Source organism: Oryza sativa, chromosome 8 (genome assembly GCF_034140825.1).
Source record: "Oryza sativa Japonica Group chromosome 8, ASM3414082v1".
NCBI lineage: Eukaryota > Viridiplantae > Streptophyta > Magnoliopsida > Poales > Poaceae > Oryza > Oryza sativa.
Window position 1 is genome coordinate 8,349,469 of NC_089042.1, and position 16,056 is coordinate 8,365,524.

Consider the following 16,056-nt stretch of genomic DNA (forward strand, 5'->3'; position numbering starts at 1 on the left):
ACCCCCTCTTCCTCGTTTTCTGCGCGCACGTTTTTCGAACTGCTAAACGGTGTGTTTTTTCAAAAATTTTCTATACGAGAGTTGTTTTAAAAAATCATATTAATCTATTTTTTAAAAAAATTAATAAATACTTAATTAATCATATAATAAGAGAGACTTTATTTTACGTGCGGGGAGGAGAGGTTCCTCCCGAACCGAGCCTAACGAGAAGACCATGTATATTCATTTTCGTTGGCCTATCAAAAAAAAAAAAAAGCCTGGCAAAAAAAAAAAAACCTATCTTTCTCTCCCTTCTCCACTCACTCTCCCGGCCTCCCACTCCCGACGGGCGACGGCGCTCCCGCGCGCCGCGAGCCCGCGACTCCGGCGGCCGGCGCTCCCGCGAGCCCGCGACTCGCGCCGCCGCGCCTCCCGCTTCCGGCCGGCGGCGCCTCCCGCTGCCTTCGCGCACCGCGCCGGCGCCCGCGCGGCCGCGCCCTCTCCGCCCCTTGTCCCGCGTCGGCGCGTCCGGCCGGCGCCCGGCGGCCTCCCGGCTCCCATCTTTGTTTGGGGATAAATAGGAGGGACAGAATGAGAGCGGCAGTAAGGGCACCCCCTCCCCACAGCTGCTACTCCCGCCGCCGTGCCACTCTATTGGACGCGCGCTATGTGCTCGACCATATGCCGCAGAGGCGCGCGCCGCCCCGGACCGCTGGCCTCCGCGCCCCGCCGGCGGCCGCGGCCGCGTCCTCCCGGAGGACGCCGCCGCTGCGCGTGGCTGGGCGCGCCGCCTGCCCGGCCGCTTCAGGTACTGTAAGGGATGGAGCTTTTTTTTTTTTCTTGGTTGTTCCCTCGTAGCCATAAGACATTTGTGCCTGGGTGGGTGCTGCGTGGTTAGACGGGCTTGGTGAAGTACCGGGAGATCGGGGTTTAGGACAATGTCTTTTGGTGGTGACTAGGTGGGAAGTGAACGCTTAATAATGGCATGAAACTCTGGAGGAGCTTGCAACTACAAAACAAAGTATGGAATGAAACCAAATGCTCCATTGACCATTAGGATGCATAGTACATTTTGGTTAACTGAATCTTGCAATTGGGGGCAAGGACACTCCTAGCGTTGATTTTGGGGCGCATACATGTTAATTGAGTATTTGTGCCAAATGCCAAAGGGATTTTGGGAGAAAAAGAAGATAAATGAAGAGATAAGGGAAAATGTGAAGGATTATAAGATTTCAATACTCTCAATGAGCTGTAATTTCGTTTTCTGAAATTCTTGCTTGCCTTCAGAAAATTGTTCAAATTACCCTGCTAATTCATATCATGTGTATAGCTGCGCTTATCAATTCTTCAGCTTTATCAGGGGTGTGACTTAAATTTAGCTTCACCTCGTCATCAGGACTGCACCTGAATAGATTGTTTTAGTAGTATACATGAGGCTTGGATTCATGTTAAATACTGACTGAAGTATGCTCGGCCTATATAATTTGATAACACATAGATAAAATAAGCAGGAGACAAATATCCCTTGATCGAACTGTAAATGGAATCTTTGTTGTCCGGCGTGAGAGGTTAGAGCTATTTGCAGTTTTTCATCTTCCTGGAGTTTGCTTCATTGTAGTATACTCCATTGCTTGAGAAGCTGGGATCTCTTTCTTAGTTTTAGCCCAGACTTTTACTTGCCCCAAGCAAGCCTGCTTCCTAAAATCAATCAAGGAATAAACCCTTGCTACTTGCTTGCATTATTCTTGCAAAAAGCCAAGCATGTTCATCATATAAAAATAAGTATAGCTTTTCATGTATGCCACATTCAGAGGTTAACCATTCTTGTTGAGCACTTCCTGTATGCTTTCTCAGCTATGCTATATTTATGCAGACTGCACCATCATTTAGCATGATGTTTAACCATTGCGCAGTTTCATATTTGTTCAGGACACTCCTGCCAATTCCAACAGCCTTTCGCTCGACAGTTCGTGTGCGGTTGACCTCACCTGCATTCTTGCCATCAAGACGAAATTTTGAAGGCTATATTCCTCAGAGCTGCTCAGGTTCATCATTGCAGATCTATAGCCAGTCATCCCTGCTATCTCTCTCACCATCTTCAGCTCTCGTGGTGTCCTCCCAGCTGAACTCTTCGGATGTTGCTCAGCGATCAGAGGAATGGTTTGCTCTCCGCAAGGACAAGCTCACCACAAGCACCTTCAGCACTGCCTTGGGCTTCTGGGCTGGCAACAGACGGTCAGAGCTGTGGAGCGAGAAAGTATTTGGATCAACAGAAATCAAGTTGGAGGATGCGGCGAGGTCTGCCATGAACTGGGGCACGGTGAATGAAAGTGTAGCCATAGAGCAGTACACAAGCATCACCGGACGGTCAGTGGGTTCCCTTGGCTTCGCAGTGCACACTGAGGCCAACTTTGGCTGGCTCGGAGCTTCACCTGATGGTGTTCTAGGGTGTGACCCAGACGGTGGGATCCTAGAAGTCAAGTGCCCGTTCAACAAGGGTAAGCCTGAGCTCGCTCTGCCATGGCGCGCTATGCCATACTATTACATGCCACAGGTGCAGGGCCTGATGGAGATAATGGGCAGAGATTGGGTCGAGCTCTACTGTTGGACTCCCAACGGAAGCAGCGTTTTCCGAGTACCTCGAGATCGCGGATACTGGGAGCTCATCCATGAAGTCCTGCGTGATTTCTGGTGGGGGAATGTGATGCCGGCCCGGGAGCTGGTGCTGCTTGGTAAGGAGGCCGAAGCTAGATCCTTTGAACCACAGCCCAAGCACCGGTTGACAAACCTGGTGATTTTTAGAAGCAGGAAGCTTGCTTCTGAAGCCAAGTTGTTGTGCAAGGATATTGGCGGTCATGTAGAATTCTTCCCATGATTAGCTCTGCCAATGGCTGCACACTGTATTCTGATTATTTATTCTTTCAATCAAAAACATTTAATTGCGTGACTAGTTCTCAAATCGTTGGTGTTTTTACTGCGGTTTTGGAGCGTATAAAATGTTCCATGATACGTCTTGTCGTAGTTCCACATGTTTTCTCAGATTTTCATCCTTGAAACAGGTGGCAATGAATCAAGCAGACTTGCAGATTAGCCAAACAGAGGCACAAATATAATTTGCTTTTTTCCCCTATGTGCTATAGCCTAACTCAACGTGACGATCTCAAACTGAACTTTGGTTTTTCTTTTCTTTTCATTTGCCAAATGTAATTGTTGAGTTGGCCTTCTCTTTTTCATTCTCTACTACGCGAAACAGCAGAAATTCACTCCGACAGGTGTTGTTTGCTTCCAGGATATTCCCATCATGTTACCAACGAGGACGGCCATTCACCATACTTGACAAATTGACATGAAAGCAAAAGTTTGGTTAGAAGTCATTTATTTCTCTGCAAGTAGTTGTAAATTACATGGTAGTGTGACAAATGTTTTCAGAATTACACAACATCAACATTGCGGCACGCATGTATAAGGTAAATTACAGCAATCCTCTATTTGCTCTGGTGAGACCGTGAGAGGAGGAGAGCAGTTCATCTTCGATCTTAACATTCCAAGAATATCAGCTGCTGCTGCAATACTGACGTAAAGTTCACGTTGTGCTTCCGCTCTTGAACAGCAATCCTTGGAAGCAACCCCAAACCAAAGATAGGAAATGATCTCTCACATAAGACTAAATTCAATGGGATGTATAACATCAAAGCAATCAGGAAAAACTCACCTCTGAAATGTCACCAGTTAGACGATAGTAGCGAAACAATCTTTTTTTTTTCTTTTTTTTTTGCTGAATCAAACTAACTACTCTTTTTTTGTTCTTTTTCTTGCAAGAAGCTAATGCAGCATGTCAGGATGGCTGCGCCTTCAAGAATAACAAACTCATCGTTTTTTTTGTCTGTTTTCTCAGTAGAAATGATACGTTAAGATGGCTTGCATGACAGCATTGCACGCTGTTCTCTGTTAGCAGAGGAAGAGTGTTCGTTGGGGGACAAACCCCTATTTCATTGGGGGAGACAGATCCTTCTTCTCTTGACAATTAGGGCAAACCCAGTCCAAAGAAAATGACTCCTTGAATGCCAACTTGTCTACACACCTTCCACACTCATAACATCTCAGTATGCAAACAGCACAACCCTTGAAATTACCTGATCTTTTGGGTGTGTTTAGTTCACGCTAAAATTAGAAGTTTGGTTGAAAATGGAACGATGTAACGGAAAAGTTGGAAGTTTGTGTGTGTAGGAAAGTTTTGATGTGATAGAAAAGTTGAAAGTTTGAAGAAAAAATTTGGAACTAAACTCGGCCTCTATCATCACATCCTTCATCTCGGCAATCATAAACAAGTTTGTAGTTCTGACAAATAGGGCACATCTCAATATCAGGAGCATATCTATCCATCATTGCAATCTGATAAAAACTGATTAGCATGAAGGAATCTTTGGCCCCCGATTATGCACCTCCTGTGTCTTGTCGGTATTCAACAAGGATAATAACTCTTCGTACTGCTCCTTCCGTAAACTGAAGAGTGTTCCAACTCTGAGGTGCTTAATTCCAAACACCGCATTCGTATTAAATGACTTGAGATTGGAAATAAGGCCATCCAAAGTTAACCGTGGGCAGCCCAAAATGCTCAGCTGCGTGAAATATTTTGTGTTAGATAAAAAAATTAATCAAGAGGAATTTCTATTAAGCTAGAAGGCAGAATAGACAAATATGTATTTACAATTAGAATGTCAAACTGACAAACATGTAAATATAAATATCAAAGGTGTTCACAAAACTGATGGCAGAAGGTTTCTTAAGTGATGCTCCAACTATGAAAAAACTAAAACAACATAACAACTTAAACAAATCGCAGTGCATAACTTCGCTAGGTGCTCTTCAGCAACTTTGCACCATCATGTTACATGTCATATAAAACAAAGTTCAATTTATTTGAAATCATATGCAAATTGCGGTCAGCTAATCAAAGTACTAATGCAAATATCTGTAAGCACTATTCAGATTCGCTTTTATTTATTACTCAAAAAAACATCTAATCAACAGCTCTTGCAGACCTCGCATAATTGGCTCATCTAATTAGTTTCACTTTGAGAATATTATCTAGCAGGCATACAGATAAGTGAATAATATCTTAAGTCTTAATCTTAAGTAATTAAAAGATTGATATTTTTCCAATCGTCACATCTTTTCACCAGCGTTGTTTCGTCCGTCACCACCGCGTTATTCGATTTATCCGGCGCTATTTTTCCCACCGAATCCGATTTCTAATCTGATCTGCTATCCAATCCCCAAATCAATTAATCAACGAGACAACCAAAAACAGCACGAAAAAGACCAAATTTAATCTAGAGCTCACGAATTTGATCCCAAGAAACCTAATTAATCCCCATGGATTAGCAGCAATATCACATCACGAGGTAATGAATCAAACACATTAGCGCGGATCAGGCTGAACTCAATTACCATGCCACCGTCGTTATCGTCATCCTCCTGGATCTGCCATCATCTCCCTCGAGCCCCAGTCCCCGCCGCCACCGTCTCCCAGATTCGACAAAAGGAACGAAGAGGCCAAGGACGAGGAGGAGAGGGAGGGGGAGGGACGCCATCTCTGCGCCGTACCCCCACTGTCGCCGCCATCTCCGCGCTGAGGCTTCCGTGGCTGTGCCCTCGCCATCGCTGCATCCGGTAGGAGACAGGAGCTCGCAGTCTCGCACCATCGCCACCGCGCCACGTGTGCCACACCCTCCCCCACCCGCCATGACGAGCGCCTCCGAGCTCTTCACCACCCGCCGCACCCGTGAGGCCCGCCTCTCCTCCCACAGACGCGCTCCGTGACCCGCACGGCCTCGCAGATCGCCATCAATTGGTGATCTTTTGGTGGCAATATTGTCTGCATTCCATCAATTTTGGTCTGAAATTTATTTAAAAATTTAAATTTCAGTTGTCAAATTTGTGATCAAATAATTCTATCATGCAAATGAGTGTTTTTTTTTCGCATTGAGAATTTTGTTTTCCCAAATAGGCTAGCATATAAGTATGAAATAAGGGCAATATAGGCTCAGTTCGAAAGTTCGTTTAGCTTTTGCAATTCTATCATTTATCGTGATCACGTTTTCCAAATTATTAAATGGTGTGTGTTTGCAAAACCTTTTTACATATAAGTTTATTTTAAAAAATGAAATATACTCATTTTCAATTTTATAATTGTTAATATCTAATTAATTATTCACTAATAACCTCCTACCTTGTTTCGTGTGGAACATATCAGTTTATTCCAAACATAGGTTGGAATGCAGCCCAAAGAAAATTATAAGTCAACTCTTTTTCACAAACACACAAAAGAATTACACGTCAATATATTAGTACAAGTCAACTCATGATCAAAACTATTTGGATGAGGCAAAAATCATATGTATAGCAAGGTTTGAGAGAAAAATTATGGGCTAATGTTTAAAAAAGAACTAAGCCGAAGTTGCCTAACACATTTGAAAACAATGCTAGTGGTGATATCCATACCACTAAAATATCTCTAACTTCGAATCTTGATGAGCGCTTGTCTAAATTTAGAGTTAAAATATATTTATAATTTATATTTCAAGATGAATGTAGCATTATTCCATTACTCCATACAACATAACCTCTCCATCATGTAAAAAAACCTAGTACAAATACGACGAATTAAATTTGAAAATATACTGTTCATCCAAGTTTTTTTTTAGAAATATACCGTCGATCTCGCACAACCATTACGCGAAAATGACATAGATGTGACGTCGCGGACGGTATTGCGCGGTCTCGCGGAACGGAACAGTCTCGCTGAACCAATCAGCGACACCGTCTAACGGCTCCATTTGATTAGTGATTAACTACCTAATTAACTATTAACTAATAATAAAAGTGATTAATTATCCTAATTAGCGACTAATTAATAATTAGTTAATTGACTAATCAGGATAATTAATTACTAATTAAATCGGCATGACACCGGTATCGCTGTTTGGTTCACTTTCGTTCCATAAGACCGCACGGTCTCACACTTTTACTTTGTGACCATCCGCGACGTCACGCTCACATCATTTTCGCACAACGGTTGTACGAGATCGACAGTATATTTTCGTAAAAAATTGTGCATCTCAAATATTCTAAAAAAATTTCAATGAACAGTTTTTTAAAATTTAATTCTAAATATGACACATCCTCCGATTACAAGTCACAAATAGTTTTTTTTAATGGAAGGAGCGATGTGCACTCTTAACAGATCACAAGTCAAACAGAAAAAGAAAAGCATAAATGAATAACCATGAACCGTTGTTTTGAAAAAAAAAAAGCAGCCCAGATGCGAACTGGACCTCATACTTCATCGATCCCCTCCCGACCTCCGTCGAGGGCGCCGCTTCCCGACGTCCAATGGCGAGCAGCCGGCTCTCGATCCGGCGGGCGTAGTCTCGGCGACGGCAGCGGGAAACTTCAGCTCCGGCCAGATCGACGGCGCCCTCGCCGCCGGTTTCCGATGGGGCCAGGTATGCCCGCCTGCCTCTACTCCTAGCTCGGTCCGTGCGCTGCGCTTCGGCGCCGATCGATCCCAGTAACTCGTTTTATCCCACATCGCCGATTCTGATCAAGCGCGACCTCTTTATAAGGTCGGTTCGACTCTACTCCATCGCCTCCCCAAGGGCACCCACCCCGACCGAATACAGCGAAAAGATCCCAAATGTGGGCATCGGCTGGGCGTGTATCCCCTTCCGGTTATAATAATGGCTGTAAAAAAAAAAAGAAAAGGAGCAGTGAAAAGATCCCCTCCAATACGGCAACGGTAAGTTGTCAAATACGGCATATACATGCAGTCGGGCCTCTGGTGGAGGCAGCGCTAGACACTAGTGCTTAGCTTTTTTTTAATTCCTTGTCTTATGCCAAGAGAAGCTTAAATAAGGTGAATTTGAATGAAATTCTTTTTTCTGTTGAATCGTTTTTCAATTCCTTGTCTTAAGCCAAGAGAAGCTTAAATAAAGTCTTAAAACATTAAAGATAGGGTAGGAGAGGAGAGGAGATACATTGCTGTTTTGATATGCCCTTACTGCTAGCAATTTGGCCTTAAGACGCAAAACTTCTAACCGACTGCATTTCCAAGTTTCCACTAGATACCTGTCAGAGATGACTTGGCACATGAATAATTTTGTATCGTACTCTGCAGATACTATGGTTAGCATAGTATAAGTAATGCCTTGTCATTTAATCACCGAATTTTGGCTTATATATAATTCTATTTTTAATAGTATTTTTTTCTGTAAAATGTGCGTTTGTATCTGAATTATCATATTACCATACTTAACAGATTAAATTCTCTGCGGGTTAGGCTTGCGAAGTGCACAGAGAATTCAGCAAGCTACACCTGAGGAGATCTTTTAAAGCTAGAGACATGATGAATTTTTCACGCTGCAAGTCTATGACAGTAAAGATTTGGCTGGAACATCCAATATTTTCAGCCGATTGTCTGAAGATGTGATTACCAAGGTTGCAAAGCAGCAAGATCAGGTATGTGCAGAGTTGCAGACAACCGCTGAGAGCCTGAGACTGAACTGAATTTGTCCAGGCATGGAAACGGAAATAATAGACCATAGCAGCATAGTTCTGATTAGGTAGATGAAGAATCCAGCATTTTGAAGAGTCTTTTATGTTGCTCAGGGATTCATGTAAGCAATAATTTCTGATCCTTAAGTCAAATGATTTTCCTCGATTTTTGTTTGTAAAAATGACTGTCCTTTTTTAATTTTCTCAGAGTACATAAATATGCTGGAGGAAATAGCACTGTCGCAAAGAGGCTTAAAAGCTGAAACATGGATGCTGAAGAATAACTGCCAATAATTTTAGCTGAAGCTGACCATAGCAATGTTTGGTTAGTATAGCATACAGCAAACGTTAATTTCATTCAGATAAGACATGCAAATTTGATTTATGGGAAATGTCTCCCATGTCTTTTTAAAACCTTCTGGTATGGCTAGCTGGTTCTTTTGTAGGAAAGAAACAAATCTGAAACAAGAACATGTAGTTGACATGTTGTACATACTGGAATACAAACATTTGGTATTGACTAGAGGACTGCAACAATTCGTTCTTTCCCAACTTTCATTGCCATATATGTATTGAAGCATGTCCTGGTAATACTTCCTTCACAATTCGTTCTTTCTCATTTGTCAGATTATGAGCCCCAACAAATTTGGTGCAAAGTTTGTTATGGGAACCTGGTATAGAGTGTACACGTGAAAAAGGTATGACAACAGAATGATTAACTGATCATTCTTAATTTGTTATTTGCTTTGAGATAGCAAGAAGTAACTGAACTCAACACTTGGACTTGATATTAGGCATACATTATCTGACTAGTACCAGCATTGTAATTTCATTTTTCTGATTGCCCATGCAGGAACTTATTATTCAATTTTGACGTTTCGTTTGTTTGTTTCAACCATTTTGTACAGTTCATCCCTGCCTACATAAGTCTTCTCCATGTTTATCTAAAATGGGAAAAAAAAATTCTCCATGTTTGTATTTTACAGCTTTCACATGTAGCGTCAATTCTTTAGCAAACATTTTGCTCTGCACCTCAATCAGTTGGGCTTGAATTTCTCTCATAAATCGATTATGTAATGGTTATGAATTGCACTTCCAATTACATGCAGTACCTGTCCAGGCTGTTGATATAATTGCCTCCATAAATCGATCCTTAGTATTTTTTGTTTCGGGTCTTTGCTCTTATGCAGAAGTAGTGAATTTTTAATTCCCATATACTATGCTATCCTTCTTCGAACATCAGTGCTAGGTTTTTTTTTTTTTTTTTTTTTTTTTTTTTTTTTTTTTTTGCGGGGAATCAGTGCTAGGTATTTGTCAACTACTGCTAAATATGTGGTAAATGTTGTTTGCTAATTGGTATCCTGATGTTTTTATCATGGAAATATAGCTGGACTTGGTTGTTTACTGTATACGAGGAGAACCATTTGGATTGAGGCAAGGTGATCCATTATCACCATATTTGTTGCTCTGTGCTGAAGGCTTTCTGCTGTATTACTGAAGGCAGAGAATGAAGGAAGAATTGGCAGGGTTAAAATTTGCCCAGGAGCACCAAGCATCTCTCACCTGCTGTTGCCGATGATTCTTTAATTCTGATTCGTGCAAATGGGGAGGATGCAATGCAATTGCAAGGAATTCTCCAATTATATGAGTTGTCTTCAGGGCGAATGATATGAGTCAGCTGTAATTTTCAACAAGAACACTAGGGATCAGAAGAGAAGCGAGGTGATGCAAACGTTGCACATAACAAAGGGAACACAAAATGAGAAATATCTGGGGCTTCCAATGTATATTAGAAAATCTAGAGCTGAAGCTCTTGAGTATCTAAAAGATAAGAGTCTGGCAAAGAATTCACAGGTGAAAGGAGATTATGATCAAAGCTGCTCAAGCTATCCCTATCTACACCATGGCATATTTTGATTTGACAAAGGTGACCAGATAAGCACTCTCATTTCTAGGTATTGGTGGATCCAGCAAGAGAAGGAGAAAAAAAACGCATTGGATCAGTTGGGATAAACTGAAAAAGGCAAAGAAACAAGATGGCCTGGGTTTTAGAGACATTTATGCTAAGATCCTTGCAAAATTTCTAATCGACTTGCCGAGTTTGGATTGGATGCTAGTGACAGATGACCTGGCATATGAATGGTTTGGATCATACCCAAATGTAAAGCCTTGCTATTTATTAATTTCCGGTTTACACGTGATTTTATTTTCAGTAGTAAATTTCTCTGCAAATTTTCATTTGTATCTAATAACCATACCAGATTAAATCATCTGTTGAGTAGGCTAGGGAATGTGCATGGAAAACTGGGAAAACTAGAGATGTACCGATAGAGGACAAAGTCTATCATCGGCAGATATGTAAACATTTCCTGAGAAACCTAGTACTGATTCTATTGTCCTCTACCAAATTTTTGGGCAGGCTACATGCCTTCGTGAACAAATCAATATAGCCTTGGCTTACTTATTTTATCTTGTAACCGCGCGCTAAAACCAAACAACCGCATTACCAATTTGAGCACAAACAAAAATTCCTTTAGAAAAAAAAGAAAAGAAAACAAAAAGAGGCGTGGACTGGGCCTGCAGCAGCTTGGGCTTGATGCCCAGGCGTGAAGAGAGAAGCCCAGCCCGTGGCTTACATCGACACTTGTGATTCGATGGGACGATGGACGATGGGAACCCTCGATCTCCCCCTCACCTTGTCGCTTCCTCTTCTCCCCCGACGACGCCGCTTCCCCAATTCCGGCTCCGGCGGCGAGCAGCTGGCTGCGGACGCGCCGTCAAAACCCCAGGAGGATGTGGATCTCCGGTGTACTCTCCGCGGCATGCCGGCATCGGCGGCGCGAAGATTCTGCACCGGCTTAGATCGACGGCGCCCCTCGCCGCGGGGCTTTCGTGGAGAGCAGGTATGCTTCGCTTCTACTCCTAGGTCGATATGCGCGCTGTTCTTTGGCTCGGACTGAATCCATATAGAAATTAGTTTTGTACCATATCGCCGATTCTGAGACAACACGACCTGTTTATTAGCTCGATTTGATCCTATTCCATCGCCACCCCAGAGACGCCCACCCCGACTGCAATGGGCAGCGGTAGGGCGTGTATCCGCCCTACCGTTTCAGCTGCAAAAAAAAAAAAAAAAAAAAAAAAAAAAAAAAAAAAAAAAGCAGTGAAAAGATCCCCTACTGGGGCACGGCAGGCGACCCCCTGCCGGCCAGCTGCAAAAAAAAAAAAAAAAGGAGCAGTGAAAAGATCCCTACGGCAGGCGACCCCCTGCCGAAAAGATGCCCTATAGAGGCACACAGTCGGGTCTCTCGGTGGAGGCAGCGCTAGACACTAGCGCTTGGCTTTTTGAAATTTGTAACATTAGATTTATTTTTTTCCCCTGTTGAACTCATTGCTACTCACTCATGGGATAATTGAACCAATTGCAAAATAGTTCGATTACTTCGTAACACTCCTCCATATACAACATACTCCATGTGATAGTATATAGACTGATCATCCAATAATTTCAGTAAATGTTTGACTGAAACCTCCAATATTTTCAGCCAATTGTCTGAAGATGTGAATATCAAGATTCCAAATGACTAGCGACAAGATCATGTATGTGCAGACGACCCCTGAGGCTGAACCAAACTCATCCAGGCATGGCATGGGGAAAAAACAGACCATAGCTCATCCCGGCATGAACGAAGAACCCGACATTTTGCATATTTTTTCTGATGCTCTGGATTCATGTAAGCACTAATTTCTGATCCCTAACGTAAATAATTTGTCACAGTTTTTGTTTCTGAAAATGATTTTTTTCCTAATTTTCTCAGAGTGCAATTAGTCATGATGTCATAATGCAGGCTAACGATGGCCAGAAGCTGCACCTAGAAGCAGAAGCTTAACAGGTGGCACAAACGGCAGTTGAAGCTTGACTCCAATTAGAAGTCATGATAGTTTTTCTGTTGCTACTTGGACTGGAAGAGCTGGTGTGCCAGGGCACCATCCTCTGTGTTCTTGAAGTTTAAGTCAACACCTCAATAGGCACTGGTTTAATGAGCTCTTCTCAGCCATCACAAACTTCGAATAGCAGGGCCAAAGTCTGACAAACTTTTAGTTAGGATACCTGGAATGTGAGGAGCTGCTTCAGATGCACTTGAACTTCCCTTTGCAATTCGCTACAAAGAAAAAGATAAAGAGGATCTGGAACATCAGCTCAACCTGGGACTGGCTTCCAATCACACACCAAGTTCATCATAGAAAGGCCATGCATCAAGCTCTTCTACTAGGAACATTATTATTCAGTCTCAGTCCTAATTCGCCAATGTGCACCTTCAGTCTTGAGCCAGCTCTGCAAGCAATAACTGAACATTTAAAGAACTGCATTTTGTGCAGCGATATGGTGCGGTTTCAGAATCTGTTGAAGGAAATAGCAGTGTTGTAAAGATGCACAAATGGTGCAACATGGGTGCTCAAACCTGACTACCGGTAATTTTAGCTGTAGCTGATTGGAGCAATATTTTTGCTAGGTCTGGTGTACTGCATAATTTAGTTTCATTCAGATAGGACATGCAAATTGGGAAAGGGAAAATGTCTCCAACATCCTTTTGAAACCTTTTGGTATGGCTGACTGATTCTTTTCGTAAGAAAGAAACAAATTAAAAAAGCAGAAATTTGTCACCAGAAGACATTTTTTCTCGATTTTTCTAGCTGACTCAAATGATCGGTGGCAAGTTTTTTTTTTCCCCAAAACAAATTGGTGGGGAGGACTGACAATTTTCGTCCTTCCCCAACTTTTCAGTGTTACATTTGTTTTGAAGCATGAGCTGGTAATACTTCCTTCACAATTCGTTGTTTGTTTCCTCATTTGTCAGAATCAGTTCCAAGAAATTTGGTGCAAAATTTCTTATGAGAACTCAGATGGTATTCTGAAAGAAAGCATGGGATGTGCTCAAACAGCAATATTTACTGATCATGCTTAATTTGTCTTTGCTTTGAGTGAAATCACTACTTGACTAAGACCAACATTTTACTTTAGAGGTTAAAATTTTGTCTTGATTGCCCATGCAGAACCTTATTATTCAGCTTTGACGTCTCATTTGCTAATTTCAGCCATTTCTACAATTAATCCCTAGTTAGCTAGATATGTCCTCCCCATGTCTTTTAATTTTACAGTTTCCTAATGCTATATAGCCTCTACCATCTTGTCTAGCGCCAATTCTGCAGCCAAACTTTGTTCTGCACTTCAATTAGTTGGGCTTAAATTGCTCTCATATTATGTAAATTTGCAAGCAGTTCTTGTTGAGATTGACGCCATTGCTTCCATGAATAATTCCTCTGATGTCATAACTTCACGTAGTGCTCCCTGTAGTGTTTATGGGTCTCATGTCACTGCTTTTATGTAGTGGATCTTTTAGTTCCCATACGCTAATATGATGAGGTTTCCTCCTTTGAACATCATATGCTAGATACAGTTAAGACCCTTACAGATAGTAATTTTCTATGCCATCTAACATTTACCTGTGTTGCTACTAGTCTCCCTCTGGTTTTCTTGTACACCAAAGAAATGCTTGTCATTTACACTAATGTTGTTGTCTTATTGACCTCCTATGTTGCAGTTAATGTGTTTATCTGCACCTTGGACGGCAGAGGGGAACCTCTCTATTTAGACCTGAAGAGTCATTGCAAAGAGTCATTACTGGACAGTCTTATTTGGTAGAAGGAGAATGGCCTCATGCAAGAAGAGTGTTCTCTTTGTTGTCTCTGAACCTGCCTGTCTAGGATGCCCATCTTGGTACCCAGTTGGCACCTTGCAAGGACGTTGCAATATTGTTTGGAAAACAACCTCATCATTCTCAAATATTTTGCAATGTAGTGTATGCATGCAGCAAGGTATGCCATTCTCTACTTCTGTTCCATCTTGTCTTTTCCCTTTTCCAGAGTAATTAAATGGAGTAGATAGAACATCAGATTAGATATTTCAGAAGATTTATTCATGATGGGCATCCCTAATATATCAACCGGAATAGATGGTTTTATTTATGACTGGGTTATTTTTTCCATTCATGGTTTTTTGAAATTTTATTTGATGTATAAACATTACTCATACTATCCTTTTCTTTTCTCTGTTCAGATGGACACAACACAAATCGATGAAACCAGCCTCAGTGAGAGTCCGAGCTGGCCGAGGGTCAGCCTCCAAATTAAAAAAATATTTTTTTCCTGGTCTTTGGAATGCCAAGACGATGGAGATGCAGGCAATCCTGACCGTTCATTTTTTCACGTGTCAGCACAGGAGCCCTCTAGATTGGGCCGGTGTTTTCCGTTACCAGTGCCTTTCAGCTCATGGGCCACGGCCAGCAATTGTTCCAACTGCCACTTTTGGGGCCCATTCCGTTGGGTGCGTGCCCAAGGTGATCCGGACATGTGGGCCCCTCTCGTGGTAGAAACCCTTGAACAACCGATCAAGATCAGCTCAAAATCGAATCAGCATGGGAACAAAGGAAGAGAGATGCATGGATGTAGTTTAATTTGCTCCTAATCTTATCTTAGCCACGTAGCATGTGTACGGTTTGATGTGTGTCCACAGATGGGAGAATTTACTAATCATAAAACATGAAGTGGTACCGATTGCCTCTATAAAATTATGGGGAAAATTCCAAATACCTCTAAAAGTCACTCATATTTCTAATCTCTCCCCGACAAATTATTTTGGTACAAAACACTCCACACAAGTTCATTTTCTCTTTCAACTTTTCACCTCTATCCAGTTTTCAGCAATTTCTCATGCCTTATGGGTCTCCCATTAAGTTGCCTCTTGACACCAAAGCTACTTTTCATTTTGTTTTTGCTTTTGCATGCTTTAATTTCACCAAAGATACGGCGATAAAACATGACAATGACCTCAAATTATTAGATAAGGCGTATTAAATCTTATGTCCAATAAGAGAGAACATAGGGTCTTAATTCGCTCACCATATGCTAGAGAAATCGCTAAGGAGTGCGATGAGAATCACTAAAAACTAGATAGAGGAGGGAAGTTACAAAACTAATTTGTAGGGGAGATTGAAAAGGTGCGTTATTTGGATTTTTCCCTAAAGTTATTATCCTAAACCTCGGCAATACCTTCTGAAACAAAATTTTGAAGTGGAACAATAAATTAGTATTCCTTTGAAACACAAGAACGTCTTTTCAAAAAAAGAAAGTTCATGGAAAATTAGTTCAATTCTTGTAGGAATCCTACAAATATACTCTGTTCAAAAAGAGGCTTACTCTTATAAAAGAAACTACATACTTAGCACTGCATGGAAATGTCACATAATTTTACAATTGACATCGAAATTTTAAAATTATGCCGCATCCTAAAATCAAATCAGCATGGAAAAAGAGATCGATGCATGCATGGATGTAATTTTGTGTGTAATCTTATCTTAGAGCATCTCTTTAAGAGTATACTAAAATTTGACACTAGAAATTCTTGATTTGGGCCATCCTTAAAAGAATTAGACCAACAAATCACCCTCTCCGCCAACAGTA

At 41.7% G+C, this 16,056-nt stretch overlaps 2 protein-coding genes and 3 long non-coding RNA genes across 9 annotated transcripts; 3 read left to right on the plus strand and 2 right to left on the minus strand.

Annotated features, from left to right (window-relative positions):
• Positions 1 to 259: 259 nt before the first annotated feature.
• LOC4345016 (uncharacterized) lies at positions 260 to 2,929 on the plus strand. The gene is made up of 2 exons (XM_015793193.3): positions 260 to 787; positions 1,893 to 2,929. The coding sequence occupies exons 1-2, from the start codon at positions 571 to 573 to the stop codon at positions 2,852 to 2,854; spliced, it is 1,179 nt and encodes a 392-aa protein (XP_015648679.1). The 5' UTR covers positions 260 to 570; the 3' UTR covers positions 2,855 to 2,929.
• A 397-nt stretch (positions 2,930 to 3,326) lies between these two features.
• LOC136351457 (uncharacterized) lies at positions 3,327 to 3,828 on the minus strand. Its single transcript, XR_010734591.1, has 2 exons — positions 3,692 to 3,828; positions 3,327 to 3,594 (listed from the first exon to the last, which is right to left on the minus strand). It is a non-coding gene; the product is annotated as an uncharacterized lncRNA (long non-coding RNA).
• Positions 3,829 to 3,927: 99 nt separating this feature from the next.
• On the minus strand, positions 3,928 to 5,577 carry LOC9268707 (F-box protein SKIP14-like). The gene is made up of 4 exons (XM_066303702.1): positions 5,431 to 5,577; positions 4,391 to 4,598; positions 4,264 to 4,358; positions 3,928 to 4,101 (listed from the first exon to the last, which is right to left on the minus strand). The coding sequence occupies exons 1-4, from the start codon at positions 5,431 to 5,433 to the stop codon at positions 3,964 to 3,966; spliced, it is 444 nt and encodes a 147-aa protein (XP_066159799.1). The 5' UTR covers positions 5,434 to 5,577; the 3' UTR covers positions 3,928 to 3,963.
• A 1,719-nt stretch (positions 5,578 to 7,296) lies between these two features.
• Positions 7,297 to 10,943, plus strand: LOC9266931 (uncharacterized). Of its 3 annotated transcripts, none has more exons than XR_001548386.3 (6): positions 7,297 to 7,487; positions 7,608 to 7,780; positions 8,300 to 8,657; positions 8,744 to 8,860; positions 9,163 to 9,233; positions 9,923 to 10,943. It is a non-coding gene; the product is annotated as an uncharacterized lncRNA (long non-coding RNA). The 3 variants fall into 3 exon arrangements; XR_001548389.3 differs by having other exon boundaries at positions 8,321 to 8,657; XR_003243845.2 differs by lacking the exon at positions 9,923 to 10,943 and adding an exon at positions 9,389 to 9,704.
• A 256-nt stretch (positions 10,944 to 11,199) lies between these two features.
• LOC136351460 (uncharacterized) lies at positions 11,200 to 15,185 on the plus strand. 3 transcript variants are annotated; one of them, XR_010734601.1, is made up of 5 exons: positions 11,200 to 11,438; positions 12,081 to 12,269; positions 12,354 to 13,008; positions 14,139 to 14,412; positions 14,654 to 15,185. It is a non-coding gene; the product is annotated as an uncharacterized lncRNA (long non-coding RNA). The 3 variants fall into 3 exon arrangements; XR_010734602.1 differs by having other exon boundaries at positions 12,365 to 13,008; XR_010734600.1 differs by having other exon boundaries at positions 12,384 to 13,008.
• The last annotated feature ends 871 nt before the right edge of the window (positions 15,186 to 16,056 follow it).